Below are 22,766 nucleotides of genomic sequence, written 5' to 3'. Positions count from 1 at the left end.
TTGCAGTTACGATAAAAATATTTTTGCTGGTTGTTTACCGTTTTAACAATTGAGGAGCATTAAAACAACATTATTATATCAATAATCAATGAATGTAGTTACGTCGTCAGTTCAATCGCGACGTGTCAGGAACGCATTCTCTGAATGGCCGAACTATAACTGTTATTTTATTCTTTCGAAACTTTTACAAGCTCTTTTAAAAGCTTTTGTTGAGAAAGTCCGTTCCTGGAAAAGTTACGTACCTAGTTGCGATGTGATCAAGTAGTTTTGACAACTCTCACCTGTACAATGAATTCCCATTTGTAAGAAACTTTACGTATTTTCATTTAGGAATGAATGGACCCGTATTTTTCTGTAGTCTCAAAATTTACACAATCACCTATTAATTTAACCGTCGATAACAATGTTGGCCGCCCACCAATCGATCAATCAATATTATCGATACAGTCAATTAACGCGAGTCGACTGGGCGCAGCTCTAATTGAGAGCAATAGAGCGGTGATGCAGCGTTTGTGTCAATGGCTAGTGTTGTCATAACTGGTGGATGGCCGCCCACATGGCCTATGATCGTGGATAGTGGCACTGATATATGAAAAGATTCATGTACAGTAATAGGACATCCTATATATAAATGTGGTACATTCGAATGTGCGGTTATATGATAAGAATTTACACGATGAATGATAGATTGTTATGTTGAAAATTTTACAGCTATAACTTCATTAATGCTTTATATTCACCGCAATACTTCTACATACTTTAATATTTTTTAAGGGTTCTAGCATTATGTTAAATACCCTTTAAACTGTTGTTTTCTATTAGATCAAGAGAACAAATCCTTCAGCTAGTTCCATTTACTGTACTACTACTAGATTTCCAAAAGTACATACCTCTTTCTCCTTAGCAGCGAGCTCTCCCTCAAGGTTCCCCGGCTGGTGCACCACGGGACTACTCCTCGAGGAGTTGCTATTACTTCTCCCGGTGGCTGCCATCTCCATCTTCTGTTCTACGTCGTCATCAACGTCGTGCTTCTCTTCCTTGATGTCAGGGCTGAACCTGTCAATCCTCGTCTCCGTGGCTTGGTCCCTGGTGGGTTCTATGTGGGAGCCATTGGTCTTTGGGACTGTGGCCTGAAGGGGAGTCGGACTGGTGGTGGCCAGTTGCTCTTTCAACGTGGTCACTTCTTTTTCGGCCAGTGTGGCTCGCTGGAACAATGAAAAAAGGATTTTGAGAATTTTGTAACTTCATAGTAAGTAGGAACTATAAGTTAAGTGTAGATGGATAGATATCTAATGTATGTAGACACACTATTAAAATAAATATTTAGGTACATGTATAAAACAATTTGACCCCATCAATATCCTGCATTGAAGCAACAACAATATTCTAAAGGAAGTAAATTTTTCACAAGCGCGAGCGCAAATGTATTAATGTAATCTAATTACCAGTTCCCATAGTGACGTACTTCCGGTAACATCATCATTGAGGCTATCAGCGATCGCCGGAAGTACGACTAGCTATTGGTGAAATAATGAAAAAGGTGTTTGTTACGTTGTATTGTTTATAAAAAGCCATCAATGTGGTGTGATAAATTAATCATTAGGCATACAATACATGTTTTGATTTTTATAGAACTTTTGACCTTAATACGAATGAAGCATTGTTGCCTACGAGTAATGAGCTCAAAACAGACAAAAAAATAAATTAAATGGAAAACTATTAGACCATAAGCCATCCAGTACTAGAAAAGACAGTTTAAAAAATCAAGTCCACCGAAACACCACCGAAAAATATCTCATTAAAAATAAATCTTAACTAAAATAATGAGTCATTAGTTAAAGAAAGCTAAAGTATAAGAGCACAAGACTGCAGCAACGCGTGACTGCACGCCACCTGAACAGATACTATCAGCTCATGATATGGACGCAGATTAGAAGGGCGATGCCACACACACAGCGAATGTGAAGCGGCTTTTGGTTATACATAGCTTGACTTGGTGAAAGGACGAACTAAACAACGATATGGAAGATATAGACAATGATGTTAACAAAAAAGAGCTTGAAGCTGTAGTATGGGTACTACATGCTTTGATTGATGCAAATATGGATTGGAAAATTCAGAATTTTTCTGCAGACATTCTTCAAAACTAACAAGCGTTAACGCAGCGTGAAAATCTTGTCTGAAACGCCTTAAACACGCAGCTGTTTACGCACTTGGCGCATGTTTCTGATGAAACCAAAGATGAGCGGATTATACACCATACTTGTCTAATTATATTAGCTACACAACTTTCTTCTTTATCAGCCAACTCTTAACTTGTATTTATAATTCATTGTAGATTGCCTAAGTATTTGTGAATTTATCCAATTTGTAGTTTGTTAATTGGCAATGCAAACTCTGTATTTAAGTTCAGACTTTTAGAGATTTTTAGACTACAAAGAGCAAATCCTTATAAATAAACCTACGAAATCAGTAACTTTTTAACTTTTTCTACAAAGGTACATGCTTATGAACCTGTATGATATGTTCACACATATCTAGATACACTACATGTAACACAAACAGTTACTAATGGCATTCTAACTGGAACACGACACGACATCTCAAAACGATCAGGATTCTAAGAAAGTCTTCCAATACGGTAATAAGTAAATATTTGTGTTTGCTCCCGTGTCTTAATGTTTTCCTACACAGTTAGTTATTGCTTCAAACGTTATTTTACAGCAGATACCGAGGCAAATCGTGTAGGATTCCCGGGATCATTCTGATCATCTTTGATATAATTTATGGATTCAGTCATCTATTACAAAGTTTCCTCAGTATTTCCTATAACATCATATCAAAGAAAATCATTTATTAACTTCGGAGTACAGATTTACTGGTAACCGAATAGTCGATAATTCCTATCACCTAGTAGCAAATTGACGGTGTCCCGATTACGTAACGCTCGCTCAATTGAACAAGATTGATCACTCAGCCTCGCTGCCTGACTCAGTGCAGTGTTTTAAGAATAAACGCCCTTGGAGCCTGTCGTCATCGAGACCTTAGCTTTATGACATTGTGGGCCGGAGGTGAAGGATGCCCACAGATTGGAAAGAAATTTAGAAGCAGCTACAGGTGACGCAGTAGAGCATGGTGAAGAAACTAATGAAATTGTACGGGAAGTAAAAATATATAAATCACGTACGACATTATCACATGTATCAATTCTAACAGCAGTATATCGGACCCAAAACATAGTAGCAGCCCACTATGCACATTTATCGTGTCATCTCTGGCCAGCCGACCACGACGCCGACCATTACAAGTTATCTATTTAGACTATAGAAAACCGCCATCGTAAAGTGCGTAATTCAAATTAAACTTTAAACAGAAGCGATGTACTTCGACCGAATAATTTTATGTTTACAACTAGAAAGTAGAAACACGAAAGTATGAAAGTAGTCATTAAAGAGGAAGTGGCACATTCAATTAAAATAGAAGAAGAACTATCAGCATTGTGTGAAGCGTAATGAGAATGTAATAATTCCGAATAATTAAAAACAGTCGATGTCGTCAAAAATGTTTTTATAATAGTTGAAGAAACATTTCGGCGGATAATGTGAGAAAGTAGATTTTTTCGATTGTGTGGACAAGAAAGGTGAGTCGCTCGACATTGATGAATTATAGCTTTGAACATGAAAGAGATGAGAAACTTTGATGACTGCGAAACTGGGACGGATCGACGCGACGAATTATAGATATCATTGTTCCAAAAATATTTTATGCGAAACGCTAAAAAGTTCGTAATTATCTGAAAGTTGCTTACATCTTTTCAGCAGATCTATAATGTTGACATTGAATTAGATCTGTAAGCTAGGAATTAACATATTGGTTCTAAACAAAGAGTAATTAATTCTGAAGATTAAATCCTAGCGTAAAGCTGTCTACGAACTTACATTAGCGCAGATAGCCATCAATGACGATCCGTTATTCAAAAAGAACCTAACCGAAGTGCACGGCTTCGTACTAAACCGGCAATTAACGCGATGGGGACTAACAAAGAATACTTATCTATTCAAGTCATCTGATTCTAAATTTTAGTATGTTTGTGCAATAGATTAAGTCGGTGTAATTTTAGTAATTGAACTCTCACGGCGAACAATTACAGTAACGGTGGTCGGCTTAATGATTCAATGAGTTATTGCGCTCTTAGATTTGGAAAATAACGTGGTCCAATCAGATCTTGTTGATCAATGTGTTTAATTGCTGGAAACTCGCGTGGGTTAGTTACCTTTTAATGGTTACTCATCTCTGTTTTAACTGTCTCAGAATTTTGGGTTTTTACTACCTCACTGTTGAGATTTAGTGACAAATATTTTACATTTTCTCGGAATATAAAAGTTGTTTGGGTTTCTGCGAAAATTGTTACGTCTGGCTTCAGTTTTCTTAAGAACAATAAAATCAATCAAACTTATTCGGTTAGCGTAATCGATCAATATGATCGAGAGGCAAAATACCAGGGAATTGTATTGAAAGCTCATTGTCTAAGTCTTCTTTGTTTCAATCCCAATGTGATTTGTTTACGATTTGAATTTGATTTGTAAAGCGGTTACGGCCGCTGTTATTGTTCAGACTTTTAAGGGTTGAGACTTGTTTTTTTTTTCTTTAGAAAAGTATTGCGAAGGCTAAATGTTTCCACCTTCCTAATAAAAAGGAAAAATATAAACGTAACGCGAATGGCTTCTGCAAATAGTCTTGAACGAGATATTATTTTTAAAACTACCAACATTCGTCTGGGATTGTGGCGGGAGAGAAAACTTTAGCAATAACATAACGTTGAAGACTTATTTCAACGAGTACCGGAAGGCGAGGAATATCGTAAAATCTATGTGACACTTCAATATCGGACAGGTTTACGTGAACTGTCTTCAGAATTACTTCGCACCTATCATTGACAGGTAATCCTTCAAGCTTGTTTAATGCTACCTATATCGGTACACCGGATCTTGGAGTCACTTTCATTGCGTTTCATACTATCATAAAAACGCTAACGATCAAATCAGAAATCCCGAAAACAATTTCAAAAAACATAATTTACATCTCAACACGATTGTCAGTGTCATATTTATTATTAAAAACAAGATTTTGTGCAATATTATCTGAAAATCTGTTGTCGACGACGTTGTACATTGGCACAGTTTTGTATCTATGAGTCAAAGTACACATTTCTGTTTGTAACCACATCGGTATTTCGTGTATTCTAATGACTGATAATGACTGCGAAAAGAAAATACATAATGACTAAAAGAACGACAATTTGGATACAACGGATGAATTGCTGGACTGACTTTTATGATTGTTGGTTATGTATGTCGTCACTCAGTAGGTATTATATATGACGACTTCAAAGAAACAAGAGAAGCTTTTGTGATAGAACTGAATATGAATCATCATGATGATAATGATGAATTATTTAAACACATACTAGAAGCCAATAACTATGTTTCTTTTGTAAGTGAATCAGGGATAAAAGAACATATAGTTTTCCGATAAGACAAAAGACAGAGCGTTGCTCCGTCCACGTGTAACCCAAAACAATAAAATTATAAAAGCTAACAGTAAAAACGTATTAACAAAAAACATGGAGCCGAAAAATTAAGATTTAATTATAATGAACATGAAACGACCAATTAATATGATACATGGTACGTTAGATCTGATAACAGAAAGGTGAATCTCAATGAGTAACGCATCCGTTTCTAGAACATTATATAAAATTGTGAATATAATGAAGGAAAACATATATGTTTCGGTGAGAGCGTTACGGTCGAGCGAACGAATTAAAATGCTTATGAATTTTTATGTTTTGAAAGTACGAGGCTCTTGTCACTATTTGGAACTACTTGATTATTGTTCAATATTAAGTGATCTTTCATTTTTGTTTTTATATTTCCCTTCCTTTTAATGTATCTTTTATCTTTAAGGAGATCGAAAACGACGCCTTTGAATTACCGTAATGATGCTTTTATGTTATTTACCTCCCGCTTATTCATTGCCCGAAAATTACTCACAAAATAAAGACACGTTAACCAAAAATGTCGATCGGTTATGACTTATCCCACACCCAACCCTACGCCGCCAAGAAAAATTAACGCACTCGCGAGGGGTCGGTCAGACCCCGCATTATACGGGGAGCGGTCACTAATTAATGGAAAAGGATTAAATTCGTACCGAATTGAAATAAAATAAATATGATAAAGGACGCCCTCCTTGCTGGTCGAAAGGGCTTCAGGGCTTGTTTTTTTTTCGGGAACCCTGTAGCTGAAGGATTAGTCAATATATACAGATAATAATTGTTTGTTATGTCTGTGTTCAAAGAACTCAATTATGGGAAAAACTTCAGCGTGACTGATACGTCAGTAATGTACGTAAAAACTGAGATCTTACTCAATGCAAGTTAGACTGTGAACGAATAGTATGCCATAATTGGATTCTACTTAGTTCGTATTAAAAATTGATTGTTTTTCTGATGATCATTTAATAGAATAATACAGAGGAAAAACATTTTTTTTTCATTTTATGAGACTTGTTAGGTTAGTTAATATTCACAACTTAATTTTCACCAAAATAACCCATTTACGCATACACACTTTTTAAAGTTTTTTTAAATAAAGTCGTGTCTACGATTTTTTCAGTCTGTGTATCGTGGACTTTATTTACCCTTCACGGTCCCCTCAAGCCTCCCCATCTTACCCGTCTGACCATTGTCAGATAATTTGCCTAATAATTCGTACATGTCAACTCATGTATGTGCTTATTTTAATGACATCGAAGATAGATTAATATATTGTTGAAAATATCTTAGTACCAAAGTAAAACAATATTTCCCTGTCTAAAGAAATTGTATTTTTTCTTCTAATTCGATCAAAAAATCAGCACATTATTATTTATTTTCCACGTAGGCTGTCGAAACTCGTTTCCTTGTCTTACTTTTCTGAAAATAAAACTGTTGGGATGTAACACGACGCTACCAAATTAAAACCGACATTGAGATATTAAGCGCCGTTCAATAGATTTAGAGGGCGAAAAAAAAACGTATTTTTTAATAACGTCTACATAGTAATTTGATTAAGCTCTTAGATTTCCAATTTTGTTTTGCAGATTTTTAAGGGTCTCATGTACCCTGGGTTCAGATTATGTAGTTTGTAATCAAGTGCTGCAGAGGAGGGTTGATATATTTTAATACACATAGTGAAGTACCTGCGATTTTGTGAGATTCGTGTATCATTAATTTCTTTTGAGCAGCCATCCTCTGACCCAAATTTTTCCACATGCAAAAAGGTCGGTATTGATGAAATGGTTCGACAAAACAAACCCGCAGAGCATGAACACCTCAGACAAACAAAACCCGACCGGAGTCGAATCGAAAACTAAATAATTCAATTCTCAACAAAGTCGGATTGACAAATTCAAATAGGAGGCCTTCGGTACGGTAAATTTTCGTTCAAACCCTTCTATCGACTATAGGCAGGTAAGACTTGATCATTATTAGATATTGAATTTTCGTAACTTTGGACTCATCCGCTTTCTAATTTACTAATGAATCCGAGTGGTACTGCCATTAGCCTCGCCCCCCTCGCCTCACCCCCGCGGCCGCGAGGGGTGTCAGCCAAAGGGGTAAGAACGGGAATTTTCGTCTTTTATACATGTAGAACGATAATCCGATTGGTGATTCCGGCGTTCCACATTTGAATTTTCGTGTGTTTCCGTTAATTCAGGAACGCGATTAGAATTTGTGTGGTGTCTCGATGTTTTGGCAGACATTGTAATTTGTGAAACTTCTCTATGTAATAGTGGAAACTTTTCAACTGTAAAAATGCATTTTGCTTGTATTAATATGATGATCATTTGTTGAAAAATGTGTAGCGCGTTACAAAAAGTTTAATATTTCATAAAATAACACATTTCCATGATGTCTGACAGACATACCACTATGTTCGGACAATCATATTACTAGATTGAAAGTGACAACTTGGCACTAATGTGATTTCACAATTCTTGAATTAACCCAGTTATTTGTGAGGAAATCATCATCACTAGTATTTTTAATCATCCATATCTTTAGAACACTGCATTTTTTTTGGAAAATTCAATTATGCAAATATCTTCATCATTTGCCCAGCCTTTTCCCAATTACATTGGGGTCGGCTTCCAGTCTAACCGGAGCCAGCTGAGCACCAGTGTTTTACAAGGAGCGACTGCCTATCTGGCCTCATCAACCCGGTACTCCTAGGTAAGACTGGTACACAAAATCCTTTCAATACATATGAAATATACGTAGCTTACTATATAATAAAGAACTATTGGTAATGTATTCGGTATTCGATGTAGTTGTTAGCAAACTAAATCAAAAACTTTGGCTTCAGGCGTTCGGTGCGGGCGCCAATAAAACTCAATATTCTCACCTGCGATTTCGATAGTGAGTAGCTATTGATGCAGAAGTGACGAGTGAAGGCGTGTTTTATGCCTATTTTGTTTTTCTTCTGTGAGGCAAATTTTTATTATTTTTGCTATTAGTAAATAGGCACTCGATATTGATTAAATATTTATTTTATTATAGCTAGTTTGATGTTTTTGAAATTTTTTAGACATTTAATTTTTAATCTATAACTTTTCGTCATTTTATGTGTTCCATTTTGGGACATTTATGTCCTAATAAGAAGAGTCAACTAAGTCTTAAGTTTGTACAATATTGTTATCCTGTCTGACAAGTTAATCTTTGTCCAATGTTCGAAGTTCACAAATCAGGTATAGGTGTACAGTGGTGCGCACAAGTTGTGCCGTACCGGGACATTTATTCGCTTGTTGTGAGAACTTTACGTGCGGACGCACTTGTGTTGCGCATTGTTCGCTTATTGACTGTTTGTTTCGTTGCACGCGAATTCTAGTGTGAATCGTTAGGTATTCTGTTTGGATTAAGTTTTTTGAAGTTCTCTTTTATTTAGAATCGAAGAAGAAGCTAGTTTTATTGACTCTGGATAGAAGATTAAGGCAAGAATATTTTCTTGTAACTAAAAAACCTTCTTATTTTAGTCCTAAGCAGTTAACAACAATATTAGGTACGCAATAAGAAGGAAATTATCGCACAATGACATTCATACATACCTACGTAGGTACGTATCGCAAAAATCTGTCACGCTTTCATACCGAAGTTGCGTACATAACCAGGCAATTAGAATCATCAAGCAAGCTACGAAGTCAACGTACGAACTATCTATGATCACCTGGTACCCACTCGAGCCTATGATTAAGCCAAAAGAGCGCATTTAAACAATATTTAACTCGACTCATTTAGATTTCTATCTTCGGCATTGTTCGGAGCCGTTCGGAAGCGTTCGCGCGAGATCGTACACAGCAATGATTTACATTGTCTAGCTATTGGTCCGGTCAACTGGGAATGGTGTTAATGGCGGAATTAACTGTAACAGGTTGCCGCTTGTTAAATGTGAATTAAGGACTGATTTTGATTTGGTTTGCTACATGACATGTGTGCGTGGGAAGTTTATTTTTATCTAGATTTTGCGTAAACAATAACCTGTGTGTATATACATGCATGTAATGTTAATTTATGCGTTCATCAAAAACATCAAATAAATCAGTAAGTAATATCGTCTAATAAAATGTTTCAATTAATTACCTACCCCTACACGTTCTCCCCCCACGAAAGTACATTAAAAACTGAACGTGCGTTATTAAATTCGGCGACGTTCGGCTAACATCGGTAATTTCCGTCGCCTCTTAATTCCGTTCGGCTCAATAAAGCCTTTATTGGCGCGTTATTAGCTAGGCTTTTATCTCCAATCGTGTTCACAATGAGGTACTTGTTAGGGATGTTGCATACGATATGATTATGGCAGATACGACACAATTTAGAAAGGCATTTCTGCCTACAACTATAAACATAGAACATTCTCGATAATGATTTATCAAAATCCAAATACAAAGCTGAAAATGTTCATGAACACTAAACAATTGGAGGTTTTTCATCACTATCAACTTTTATTACATTAGATTAGAAATCCAAGATCGACATTGACGTAGACATGAGCAATTTATTTATATAAATTTTTGTCCATTAATTCAAAATCTTATTTAAAATACCTAAAAGCCTGAAAAATCTGTAGAAAAAATATCTATAGAGTGTCCTATCTGTGCTTAAAAAGTTTTAATCTTTGCCCATAATATGAGAAGGGAGACGTTTATTGGCAACTACCGATGCTCGCGAGGCGCGAAACAAACTGACATACAATATATTACAATATTACACCTCACATATAATAAACATGACGTTATAGAGAAAATCTTTGTAAACTTCCGAAGCGGGAAGATATTGGGGAAATTTCAAGTCGTTTTTCCCCGATAAGTTGGTGAAATATTGTATTTTGGGCGCCAAGATTTTATATGAGATTTTTTAAAGAGAAGTATTAATATGTAGCTCGTATTAATATGTACTGTAGAATGATACATTATCTTCTTAGGTAGACTTTCAGGATCCTCCTACTTAAGCTAACATTAGTCACAATTGCGTGAACTTTCAAAAGCAATGTGCACTAATGAAATAAGTCCACCAAGAGGATGCTCTTTAAGCCAATATACTTGACTAATGTGACATCAACGCCATCTATCGATATATTTTCTTAAGACCTTTATCTGACATTAATTGACTGGAAAAAGTTCAAAAAAGCATTCGTCTTCCGCGATCAAACGACTATATTAAGTGCAGACGTTCCAATAAGACATACCACCTTGATTTATGCGCAGTTGGGTAAGATGGCAGATCTATAGATCGGCGAGGGATCCACGTAATGATCCATGCGTGTTGATTGATCGTTGACGAGTGAATGGGGGGTAGCCATTGAATCGGCGCGGGCGCATCTCTTGGAGCGCTGCCATTTTTTGGAAGATAGATTTTTGATTAGATTGACTTGTATTTTAATTGGTTGGTTTTAGGACTGCTGTTTCGATTGTTTAATATCTTATTCAAATTATAACACCTCTACCCCTTAAATAAACAAAATATCCGAGAAAAAAACTCACCCCTTTTTTCACTGTTTACTTAAAGACGTCAGTTTAAAAAAAGAAATATCTCCGCAGTCACAGTGCAAACGTAATTACAATTTATAAGTGCCTATCAGTCAATTCTGAAAATCAAGAGACTTGAAGGGGCTGATCAAAGTACCTGAAGGGGTACGAAGAAATAATTAAAAGGCGTACAGAAAACCGACAGAAACTTAATTCCGATGCCTATTTGTAGCTCATCGAGTTCGGAGCAAGTTTTGCCAAGTTCGGCCAAGTTGGGCCAAGTAGCGCCAAGTTGAAGTTTGCTCCGCCCCGGTTCTGTCTCTTCGAATATTTGCAATCCACGACTTTTATGGTGCTCGTTACGTTAATTTATAATTGCTGTTAATTGGCTATTATGGGTACTTGCATATGTTTATGTAGATACATTGTTTGTGGTGTAACTTTCCTATTTGAAAGGTTCAATCATGTCTAAACTCGAATAAAACAAAATATTTAACAAGATAAGTAAAGATCTACGCAACTGGAAATATGTACTAACATGTTTTTCTATGACATAATACAAGGTGTTGATTTGCACTTGTGCCATACTTCAGGAGGAGGACATAAAATACGTAAATAATCGATTGGAATTACAGTAGACGGGAAATAGCTAATATGCACTGCTTTTTTTGTCATTGTAATGTCGTAGTATTTCAGAAGTAATCCAATTTTATGAATGAAATTTATGAATAATCGTTGCGTATGCTTTGTGTTTGCGTTTGTGTGAGGGCGCAGCACGGTTTTAAGGCCAGTAACACACGCGCCGAGTTTGAAAACGGGTAGGTGACATTGACGAATTTCCGAAAAAAAAATTAAATCAAAAATTTTCGTACCAATTTTTTTGTTGATTTGGGTTGAGAATCATTAGTATAATTACGTCCTTGACTATGGCACGGATGCAAATCAACAGCTTGTATTAAGCTTATATGCCTTGATAGTTATTGTTATAATTCCTTAGCAATTAACAACTAATAAAAATTGCAAAACTTCTAGAAAAATCAGCTTCAAAGTCCAACTATGGTAACGCAACTAAAATGAATCAGTCTATTACGATCCTAATTGAATGACTTCATTGTAACATTAAACTCTCGATCAATCACAAACAAATCTTCTAATTGCTTCCCATTGGACTGATTGCTTCATCTATCATGCGATCACAACGAATTAGTGTCGATTGAACTCGGTACAATCGATTCGCACCTCATTTAGAATCGATTTGATGGAGTATCGATTGGAGTGAGTTGAGGCGAGTGATCAGTTATATCAAGTAGCACGTTCTTTGGTAATAAGTCTTATAAATACGAAAGTGACTCCGTCTATCTATCGGGATTTTACAATAAAAATACTGAACCAATTTAAATAAAGAGTAGGTACACAGATAGTCTAAAGTCTGAGAAAGAATGAGAAAATTTTTACCCACTTGCGTAAACTGAATCTCCCGAGACATGAGTGAAACCGTGGGCAACAGCCAGTTTTCGATAAATGAGGCGATTTTCTAAGTAATACATTCGTGATTTCTAATTAACACATTCCCAAAGTTAAAGTTAACTAGAACATAGAATCAGCACAATGCTCGTATCGAGTAATTAATTGATTAAAAAGGGTTCGGGGGGCATTCGTTAGAAGTTTTTCTAAGCCGCCCCTGGCCCTCACACGATTTTAAAACAGCCCTTAATTGATTTAACTGGGAGGGATGTAGGCGTATGTAACTTTTACTTTGCCGATGGTTGCCGAAAATGGGAAATTTTGAGTAACACTTGAGTCTTTTTTTGGCAAAAAGTTCGGTTCACATGCCTCGCCAAATAAAACTCAATTGCACTCCCGATTTGTGGGATTATTAGTTTGTAGTTTTTTAGTTTTGTATACGTATCTTATGCTCTTATTTGGAAAAGGTATGGTTAGAAAAAATTATCTTTAAATATGTATTGTAATAAAGTCGATTAGAAACCGAAAGTTCCCGTAAAGGATGGTGTTTAAACTACAAGCCTGAATAACGTTCTCAGCTCTAATTACCATCAATAATTATTATTTACACCCTTTTCTGCAACTAGATCAATACCTTATAACAGTATTATCATTGTTTACACCCTAAAGGGTGCTCAAAGGGATCGATAAGATTAAAACTGAAGTTTTAATAGAATACAATTAATATAGGAACGGATTTGCGAACAGACGTCGATAGTCGAACTTTGTGTAAACTTTTAAATGGTTTAAAAGTTTTAAATGTATTTTGTAAATAGATACTGTAATTGTGTTTAAGATGTCTCGTGTGTACGTACTGAGATTTTAGAAGTTAGTTAGATACTGTATTGAGAAAGCCATAATATAATAATTGATTTAGTTACCCTTTGAAACATAAGTCACAAGAATTGATCAATGAGTTGCTAAAACAGCAAAAATCTTTTTGAAAACACCCTGTGTGAGAATTTTAAAATCTCATACGACATCCCAATAAGACCATCCCCAAGTGCAAGTACACTTAGCACCAAAAAAAACGACCAGCCTCACACGTGCTATCTACATCACTCCAACAAGAATCTATTAACAAAATCACCTTTTAAAAAGTTAATTAATATCAGAGCCTTTGAGGGTAATTTTTTAAACGGTATCGCCAGACATCGGGCTTTTCGCTGACCGTACAAAGAGGAAAGGTTCTATACATAAAAACCCTTTAACTTATGATGAATTAGCGGGCTACTCGCTTTATGTCTCCGGGTATCTACCCGGTCGCTTGGTACCGACGGCGTGGTACCTACTCGCCTCCCCCGTCGATATTAAGGAATTAATATGAGTGGAAAAATTATAAAGCCCTCAGTGGCGATGGGTATGATAATTTTTGGATTAGAGTGGGTCGTTTTTGTTTATGGGTTATCTGTTGTGTTGTTTAGAATTTCATGTGGGTATAATATAAGATGCTTATGTGTATCGGTATCTTGCGTTTGATAGGATGTTATCGAAAAGGGTACGAATAGATTTTATTCTGTGAAAACTTAATTTACGTAAATCTTTTAGAGATTTCCTTGTCGAGCTAAGAGAAAAAATAGTTTTCATAATACTTACTAAGGATACTTTGATTTCGGTTTTTTTAATGGTAGGTGTATTCAACGTGCTTAAAAATTCTTAACGACACGCTCCTCTTACGACCAGCACAATCGCCCCAAAACGTCAAGTCACGTCGAATTGATCCCGGCATCACGATTAAAACCTTCGCGTCATGTATTACCTAATCCTTTTCCCTAAAAACTGGGGACCCTTGGACCGGCTGATAAGGGAGATGTTTTGATAGCCCCCATCATTCACTTATTCGTATACTTATACCATCCCTCCTCATGTTTCTATAGAAAAACATTGACGTAAAAAGTGGGTTGAAGGGAGGAGGGAGGGTCGCTGTCGAAGTGACCGCTGAGTCGGGTCGTTTTATATGGATAACGTCGTTATGTGTTGATCAATTTTAATGCGTGTACCGTCAGCCTACGAACGCGTAAGATGAATAAGATAGATCGCTTTTTTTTGCTACAATATTGCGTAGAAGCTTGTTTATGTTTACTTTGGCTAATGAGAAAAAAATAACTAACAGTACAAAATTAAATATAAACAAATAATATACCTATGTTGTTACATAGTTGAAGTTATCATGTTTTGATTTAATCACATGACTGAATCAAAACATGCAACACTTGAAAACGCATTCACTTACGAGAACTAGCTCGGAGCCATATTATATTTGCACGAAACTCCACAAAACATACAATAACAAACTAACAACAAAACGCTATCAATAAAACACAGGAAACCGCGAGTTTATCAACAAAATCCAATTAAAATAACACAGTAAAAGGACTAAGTTGATCAAAAAGACCCAAAAAGGTTATAATTAGAATCGTATTCCACCAAAACCATTGGAAAAGAGACAAATAAATGTTAGGCAGGCTACAAACGCGTGGTGTGAAACCTCAGAGCACGTAGGACCACATACGGGTAAAAGAAAAACACTTCGTCTTTCGCTCGTGTTGCTAATTTTCGCCTCTTAATTACCAGAGGAGGGATGTGCCGGTTCTAGGTGGAACATACCGTTTGATGCGGTATTCTATATTTGAATTCTTTACTTTTTTTTCGCTGTTGTGTTGAGCAAAAAGTTTTGAATTGTGTTTTTTTTTTGTTTCTAGAGCATCTAAATAAATATAAAAATTAATGTCACTTTTCGTTGTAATTTTATAACTCAAAAACGGGCTCACCTATCCAATCCAAATGTTTAGCCTTTGTTCGGGCTGTTTAGTAGATGGTTTATGTTATGTTTGCACAAAATCCGTAGAGTGGATTCTTATTTATAACATTTTTTGTACATGGCCTCTAGTTTTTATATACAAATTAGTAAATGTTATAACTTATTTTAGTAATTTAACTATTATAATGATTATAAAAGCCATAAAACATGGCATCTTCATACAATAAACTATCTTAATAATGAGTCAAATTCTCCGAGAGCCGATATCAACTGAACGATGTTGGATAGTAAATCACACAGATGACATCATATACAGAACAATGTGATAAGTTCAGAGGAAGTCGCGTCATACTAATGTAGTTAGCGATACATAGATCTTTATCTAGGACAATATATTTATAGTAAATTATTATTGTACTTTCAGCTGTCAATTAATTTATAAAAATACTTAATTTTGACATGAAATCTATGGGTGGCATTTTATTAAAAAAAAAAAAAACTGTAAGTAAGTATAGTTTGGTTATTTTTTATTACAATACGTCTAAAATGTATACAGCTTTCTATGTCATATAGCAAGCTTGTAAAGATATTTAACAAGAAAAATAAAAAAACTATCCCAGTAAAAAAAAGCTTGCAATGTGGTGAACATTGTCATATCCATGAATTTGTAACTCCAGGTTTTCATTCGACCTTCTCAATTATAGATTCTCTTTTAATTCGCTGAAGCACAAGTTTGTTAACTACTGATCTATGTTCTGTCTGTGTTCAGATAAGGGTTAAACAGTTAATGAACTATTAATGCTTGTTTGTAGTTTAACTAGTTAAAATTTGGGAACGTTTTTTTTTTGAAAAGCAGAACATTATAAGACAGATATAGGTTGGACGGGTTAAAATGTTAGATATAAAAATCTCTTACCTCAAGATAATAATTCCGTATTTTCATAATTTCGAAAAACGTAATCTTCAGTCTGTCACAGTTAATTTCATTCATGTGCACTGTTTTTATTGTTTATTTTTATTTTTAAAAAGTTATTTTAACTCTATTTTTTTTATTACACTAAAACTGAAAACCCTGCAAAACAAAAAAATTAATTAACGATCAGTTTGAAAAAAAAACTCATAATTATTGATCGGTCAATTAAATTGAAAAAAATATTCCAATTAACCCTTAAACGCAAAACAAAAAAAAAAATAATTATTCGAAAAAATATAATTGTTTGAAATTGGAATAAACTTTTCGTAATCGACCAATAATTATAAGTTCAAAATTTTCAAATATCGAACGCGTCGTTTACACTCGAAGTTTAAAAACACAGCGATGTTCCCGCGTGACGTTTACAGATCAAAAGCGCGCGAGCAACTAACTCAGTAAGTTAGATAAACGCGCCCATCTCGCCACGTTATCGCCTCATTTACATACGCACCCGAACACCAAGTTTCCCATACTATCGGCTCCTTGTAAAAATCGTATCAAATCATTTGCATATACAAAGGAGATGTATGCAAATCGATGCGAGCATGCATCTTACGCTATTGTTGTTCGACGTTCTATATCGGAATCGGGCTATCAATCGGTAAAACAGGTTTAATATATGTGATGCGTCTTTGTTCGCCCTGAGATAGGATTAGGGTTAAGACTTTTTAACCCTTCGGCCCAGATGTCAGTGTCGCATTCGAAGTATTGATATTTAGTTCATTGTTCGGATGAAGAAATTCGGAAATGGGTTTTTTATAATGCGATGCGATCGCTTGTGTGCATTAATGTCTCAGCATTGAGCATTGACGATTTATGTCGTTGACAATAATCAGTGTCGAGAAAAATGATGTTTTGAATACAAACTTTCTTTTTTTTGAATTGCTAAATCGTGAGATAGATGCGTTGCGTAGTTCGATGTTTGATTTTTTGGAAAGCTTTGTAATGAGTTTTTTGTTTATCAGCAATCTTATGACGAATTCAAAAATAATGAAAATCGAATATGATAGAAATGAAAACATAATTGCGAAATGAAAAAATGTGGTCTTACTTTGCAGGACGCAAAGTAAGACCACATTTTTAACAGTAACAAATTAAAAATTGAAATTATCCGTTCAAGTGACATTGATTATTCGAAAAATATCAAGTAGCTTCATTAATTCGAAAAACAGGACAGATTTAAATAAAACGGCCACCCCGATAACAAAATACGAGTATCCGATCAATCAACCCCATTCGTGAGAAAGTGACTCAAGAAAAATAAGGAAACACTAATTGTTATTCGCATATTAAGTAGGTAGTTTCGACCTCCGTAATAATTATTCGAATTACCATATGCAGATCGATTGGTATAAATCATAGAACAATTGAGGGGGTTACGATCGGTACAAACCGGTTTACTGAATTATTTTTTTCATTATATTTTTTTAATTTATTGACCTACATGTGTCGTGTTAAGGGTTGAGCGATACTTTGGTTAATTATTTGCATATTAAGAATCCCCGAATGTCTTCGACTGGTTTATTTTTTGTGAGAATCTTTGAGTCAGACCGTGGGTTCGATCTTGATTTATTATTTTTACGGATGATCGAATTTCTTGATGTAGTTTTTAATTCTTAATTCGTTGGTTGAGATTTTTATTATTACTGTCATTTTGGGAATTACTAACGGGTCTGACATTCAAAATTAAATGTCATCTGTTGAATTTTTTTTATCAACACTAATTATTAAAATTTTAGAAACTTGGTTGACTTTATAAACCTAAGCATTTTATTATTATTTTTTCGTGTAAATAATATTATTAGCAACATTCCCTATTTCCGCAATTCCTAATAAAAGTACACAGGAAGACCACATTTAGCGATTTCCGTTGCGTGAAAAAAGAGTAAAATTAAAAACAAATTAACCGATGATTCAGTCGCTAATTGTAATAACTTTTGACACGTTTCAATGGAGGACATTGTAATTAACCAGTTGTCCTAGTTAGTGAGATATTATTGGCAAATATATTCTGCTCGCTTAAATATAGCTGTTGGTATGAATTCAGTTATACAGACCAGGATATTTAAGTCTTTAAATTATAGTTAGAAGTACTGAATACTTTGAAAACAGACCATTATTTAAATAAATACTTTATTTTGGACTAATTTATCAAAACCAATTTAAAAAAAAAATAATTCGAATAAACCCGAATAATTTAAATTATTCGAAATTCGAAAACCAAGCAGCTTTAACGGTCATCAATAAAACTCTAATTGTAAAAGTATATCGTGGTAACGGTCCAAATAATAAAAATTTAACAATAGCCGCAAGTGCCGGTCTCACGTCCAACGATCCGTTGACTTCGAAACAATTTGGAAATGTTTTAGTTCATACATAATCTTTTTAATTAATTATCACTATTAAAACTATAACTTGCCAAACGAAAATCATCTCTATTTCAACGTATTAAGGTTCAAATGTACGGTTGTCATGATCTACTTTGTATGAGAAAATATTATTGTTTTGTCCAATGAATGAGCGTTGGATTAGTGCAATTTGAATTTATTTAGTAATTGTGTGCCGTAAACAATAATTCATATTAATTCGTTCGAATTATTATTTTTGGTACCGCAATTGACCTCCTTGGTTTAGATTGTTTACCGGTTTTGATAAGTTCTGAATTAATGAACTTTAATTAAGAATTAGTTTTTACGCGTAGATGTTTCTAACGAGGCGTACAATTGCACAATTTACTCTAATTCTCTATAATCTGTTTGGTACCTTCAAATACTTACTATAGTTCGGCCATTCAGAGAATGCGTTCCTGACACGTCGCGATTGAACTGACGACGTAACTTTGCAATGGCGTTGCAGTTACGATAAAAATATTTTTGCTGGTTGTTTACCGTTTTAACAATTGAGGAGCATTAAAACAACATTATTATATCAATAATCAATGAATGTTATTACGTCGTCAGTTCAATCGCGACGTGTCAGGAACGCATTCTCTGAATGGCCGAACTATAGATAAAATTGATTTGACAGTACACTGTCAATGACATTAGAATGACAATCATTCCATTTTTCATATTTAGAAATAAAAAAGAAAGAATATACAGCCAGTAGTTACCTATCAAGAAAAGAGAACACATAAAACCTCTTTACAAAAATAATGAGCAATGAAATTTAAAATTGGAATGCCCAATTCCCCACGTTCGGATATCGGTCGAAACTCTGAAAACGTGCGTTAACCCCGCCACGGTACACTTGGCACATGTTTAATTAATATAAATAAAAATTATGAATAAAAGAGTTTTTATATCAGCTCTCATTATCAGATTTCATATAGCGGTGTGAGTACTTGGTGATTTTTTTTAATTTATCTACCGTGTCCAGTGTTTGAACGCGTAAATGTTGCGCTTCGGTTGGTGGACGCTGGCATTTTGCTCCGTGGCCTTTTTCGTGTTCATTTTGGATTATCAATTTGGGTATTTATTTGGTTTCTTTTTCGATGTAATTTTGATGGATTGTTGAGTTAGTTAAATTATCTAGTTTCTTGTTATTATTTTCTTGTTAAACCTTACATCTTTTACTATTATGTTTCTACAAAATTACTATCCTGGACTTTCTCAATAAACTTTACTCATTTTCAGCATTACTTCCCGCCAATATAGTAAACATCTCGTGGGTAATTGAGGCATTTTACGCATTTCTTTAAAGCCACAGTTTGGTGGGGCACGCGTGATCGCTCGCGACTTACTCAGGGTAGACCGATGCGCCCCCTAACGACTCAATCTACGCACATTTAAATTGCCCTTTCCGAACGAAACCTCATTACTTCCCGAAATATAACCTCTATGGAACCCATAAATAACCTAACGGCGTACATATTTCAAAACAAGAAAAAAAAATAACACATAAAAATTTCTTTGCCCCACGCGTCTAATGTTTGTGCGCGTTTCCAGTGGACCAGGACTTTCTCGTGACGGGAGTTGTGTTGTTCATGGGGCAATAGGAAGTAAACCTTTGAATGGCTAGTAGTAGGTATAAACCTGGCATTTTTGTAGTTAGAGTTGCTTTCTGCGAGGTGAGTTAAGATTTTAAGTTGGACATTTTTGTGATATTTACAATATTAACCCCTCTGCTCGACAAGATTTTGACATATGATTTTACCGTTGATTCGGCGGGATATTTTGAATCGCGACATGGAAGTCAAAAATTTGTACTAACTTTCAACACATGAATTCTAAGTCCGTAATGCCTGATCAGAAGTATTTTAACTATAACTTTAGAGCTCACTTATTTGACAACAACGTGCAAAGGTCAAATGGGGTCAGTTAATTCAGAAAAAGATAATAATTACGGTGTTTTTAAGTCTATCGAAAAGTTAGGCATTTCAAATTTGGTGAAAACTTACCAATAAGTAATCGCATCACTTTCTCAAACACAACACAAACGTCATATTTATAACATTTTCAATCCGTTGCAATACATTTCGTGTACTTATTTATGTTCAATAACTAAAAAATCAGCACATAAAATACACAATAAAAATGAACAATTTACAAGATCGGTCAAGTCACAGACAAGAAGAAGAGTTTGGAATGGAGTATTTTTTTTTTCAATCAGCGGTGTGCATTCGATACCTAAATCGGAAATTTATTATAAATAATCGAATACCAATTTTATATATACCTATTTTTTAATAGCAACTTATTTCAATTTTATTTATTAATTTTAAATTACCTATAGGTTCAATTTGTTTTTGTTGTTAAGAAAAAAGATATTTAAGTTTTTAGCATTAAATTTTTATATGTATTATTTATTTTGGTGTTGCGTCATTCGTAATAATTTTTAACTTAAATTGAATTTTTATTACCTATTACGGAATTTTAATTTATTCTTATATTATTTCTCAACAATTTTAAGATTTTTGTCGACGGCGGAGGGTATGCCTGGTGTTTTGAAATATAATGAAATTTGTAACTACCAAAGGTATGTACTTATTTGATGATGAGAAACAATAATAATAATTGATTGATTTTAAAGTCACCAAATATTTTTAACCAAATCCCAAAAAGGAGGTGGTTCTCAATTTGGATGTTTGTTTTTGGTCGAAAGGGTATATTCCCCATATTTGTTATTAGGTCCAGGATCTGATGATGGAAACCTTGAGAAATCGAGGGCAACTCTCGAAAATTGTAAGCATAGATAAGGTTATAACTTGACACTCAGATGTATATCTGATAACACTATGAGACAGTAAAGGTTTGGAGCTGACCTGATGATGGAGACCAGAGAAGGTCGAGGGAACTCGACAACCGAACTTCTCTCGTCTCCATCTCCTTCACTGTTGCAGAGGCCTCGTAAATACGAATAATATAAGCACAAACACGAGAAAGTTAAAATATTCAGTTGTCGAGTTCCCTCGACCTCCACTGGTCTCCATCATCAGGTCAGCTCAAAGCCTTCACTGTTGAATAGTGCTACCAGGCAAACACCTGAGTGATAAGATTTCAACCTATGTATTTCTGCAACTTTCGGAAGTCGCCCTCGATTTCTCAAGGTTCCATCATCAGATCCTGACCTGATGATAATGGGACCATCTCGGAAGTATACGCTATCAAACAAAAAAAGAATCATCAAAATCGATAAATAAATGGCTGAGTAATCGCGTAACAAACATACAAAAAAAAAACGGTCGAATTGAGAACCTCCGCTTTTTGGGAAGTCGGTTAAAAATAAGTCGGCGGCGGCCATCTTTCCATCTTGGACCAGCTTTCGATGAACAGCGAACTATTTGCCCTTTCAAACAATAAAATCGTCATAAAATTTTGCGATAACTACACCTAACTACGGCTCTCGTCAAATAGCTTTGCCGCTCAGTTAAAAAGTTGGAAGTAACGAATCGCCATTAAGTTTGGCAGATCTACAGGAATCCTGCACATAAAACACCCGAAGAATAAGTCTTCATTTTCCGTCTTCAGAAACCCTAAAAACCGAAGATTTTTTTTTATTCCGGCTACAACGTATTTTCTACCACTGATTTTCTAGCTTTTTTTTTCAAAATAAATTAAGTCATTTTACTTTTCCTAATTTATTTTCAGATTATGGTAAGTATACAAAAGTGCAATTTAGTAATATTATAATATCAAATAATATAAAATTATTAAATCGATTCTTTATTTTAACGAATCGGATCATTCGATGCAAAACTTCTATCACCGTCGCCATGTTGTCTATGCGTCTTCAAATTTAAAAAAACAACTAATGTAAACAAACATGGCGAGTTCGATCAGAATTCCCGGTAATTACGATTGGATTTTAAAAAGGTATATTTCTAACGGGATGCTAAATATGAAAGGTTTGAATGCGTAAAAATAATTTAAATTTATTTAGTTATTTTATTTAGTGCTCACAAATGTGGTTTGATTGGAAAGAAAATAAATATGAGCGTAAATAATTAGGAAAGTGTATGACTGA

General features: G+C 34.8%; 1 protein-coding gene across 8 annotated transcripts in view; it reads right to left on the bottom strand.

The window, feature by feature from the left end:
• LOC124639323 (homeobox protein cut) overlaps nt 1-22,766 on the bottom strand; it is a 136,564-nt gene that overhangs the window by 67,914 nt on the left and 45,884 nt on the right. For 7 of the 8 annotated variants that reach the window (XM_047176619.1, XM_047176620.1, XM_047176621.1 and 4 more), the window contains one exon: nt 891-1,205. In XM_047176619.1, the coding sequence (XP_047032575.1) occupies nt 891-1,205 (315 nt within the window). Of the gene's footprint in view, nt 1-890; nt 1,206-16,244; nt 16,396-22,766 lie in introns of those variants that run through there. The other variant, XM_047176623.1, reaches the window with a different exon arrangement.

This window comes from Helicoverpa zea, chromosome 19 (assembly GCF_022581195.2).
Source record: "Helicoverpa zea isolate HzStark_Cry1AcR chromosome 19, ilHelZeax1.1, whole genome shotgun sequence".
Classification (NCBI taxonomy): domain Eukaryota; kingdom Metazoa; phylum Arthropoda; class Insecta; order Lepidoptera; family Noctuidae; genus Helicoverpa; species Helicoverpa zea.
This window is presented reverse-complemented; position numbering and strand designations above follow the sequence as displayed.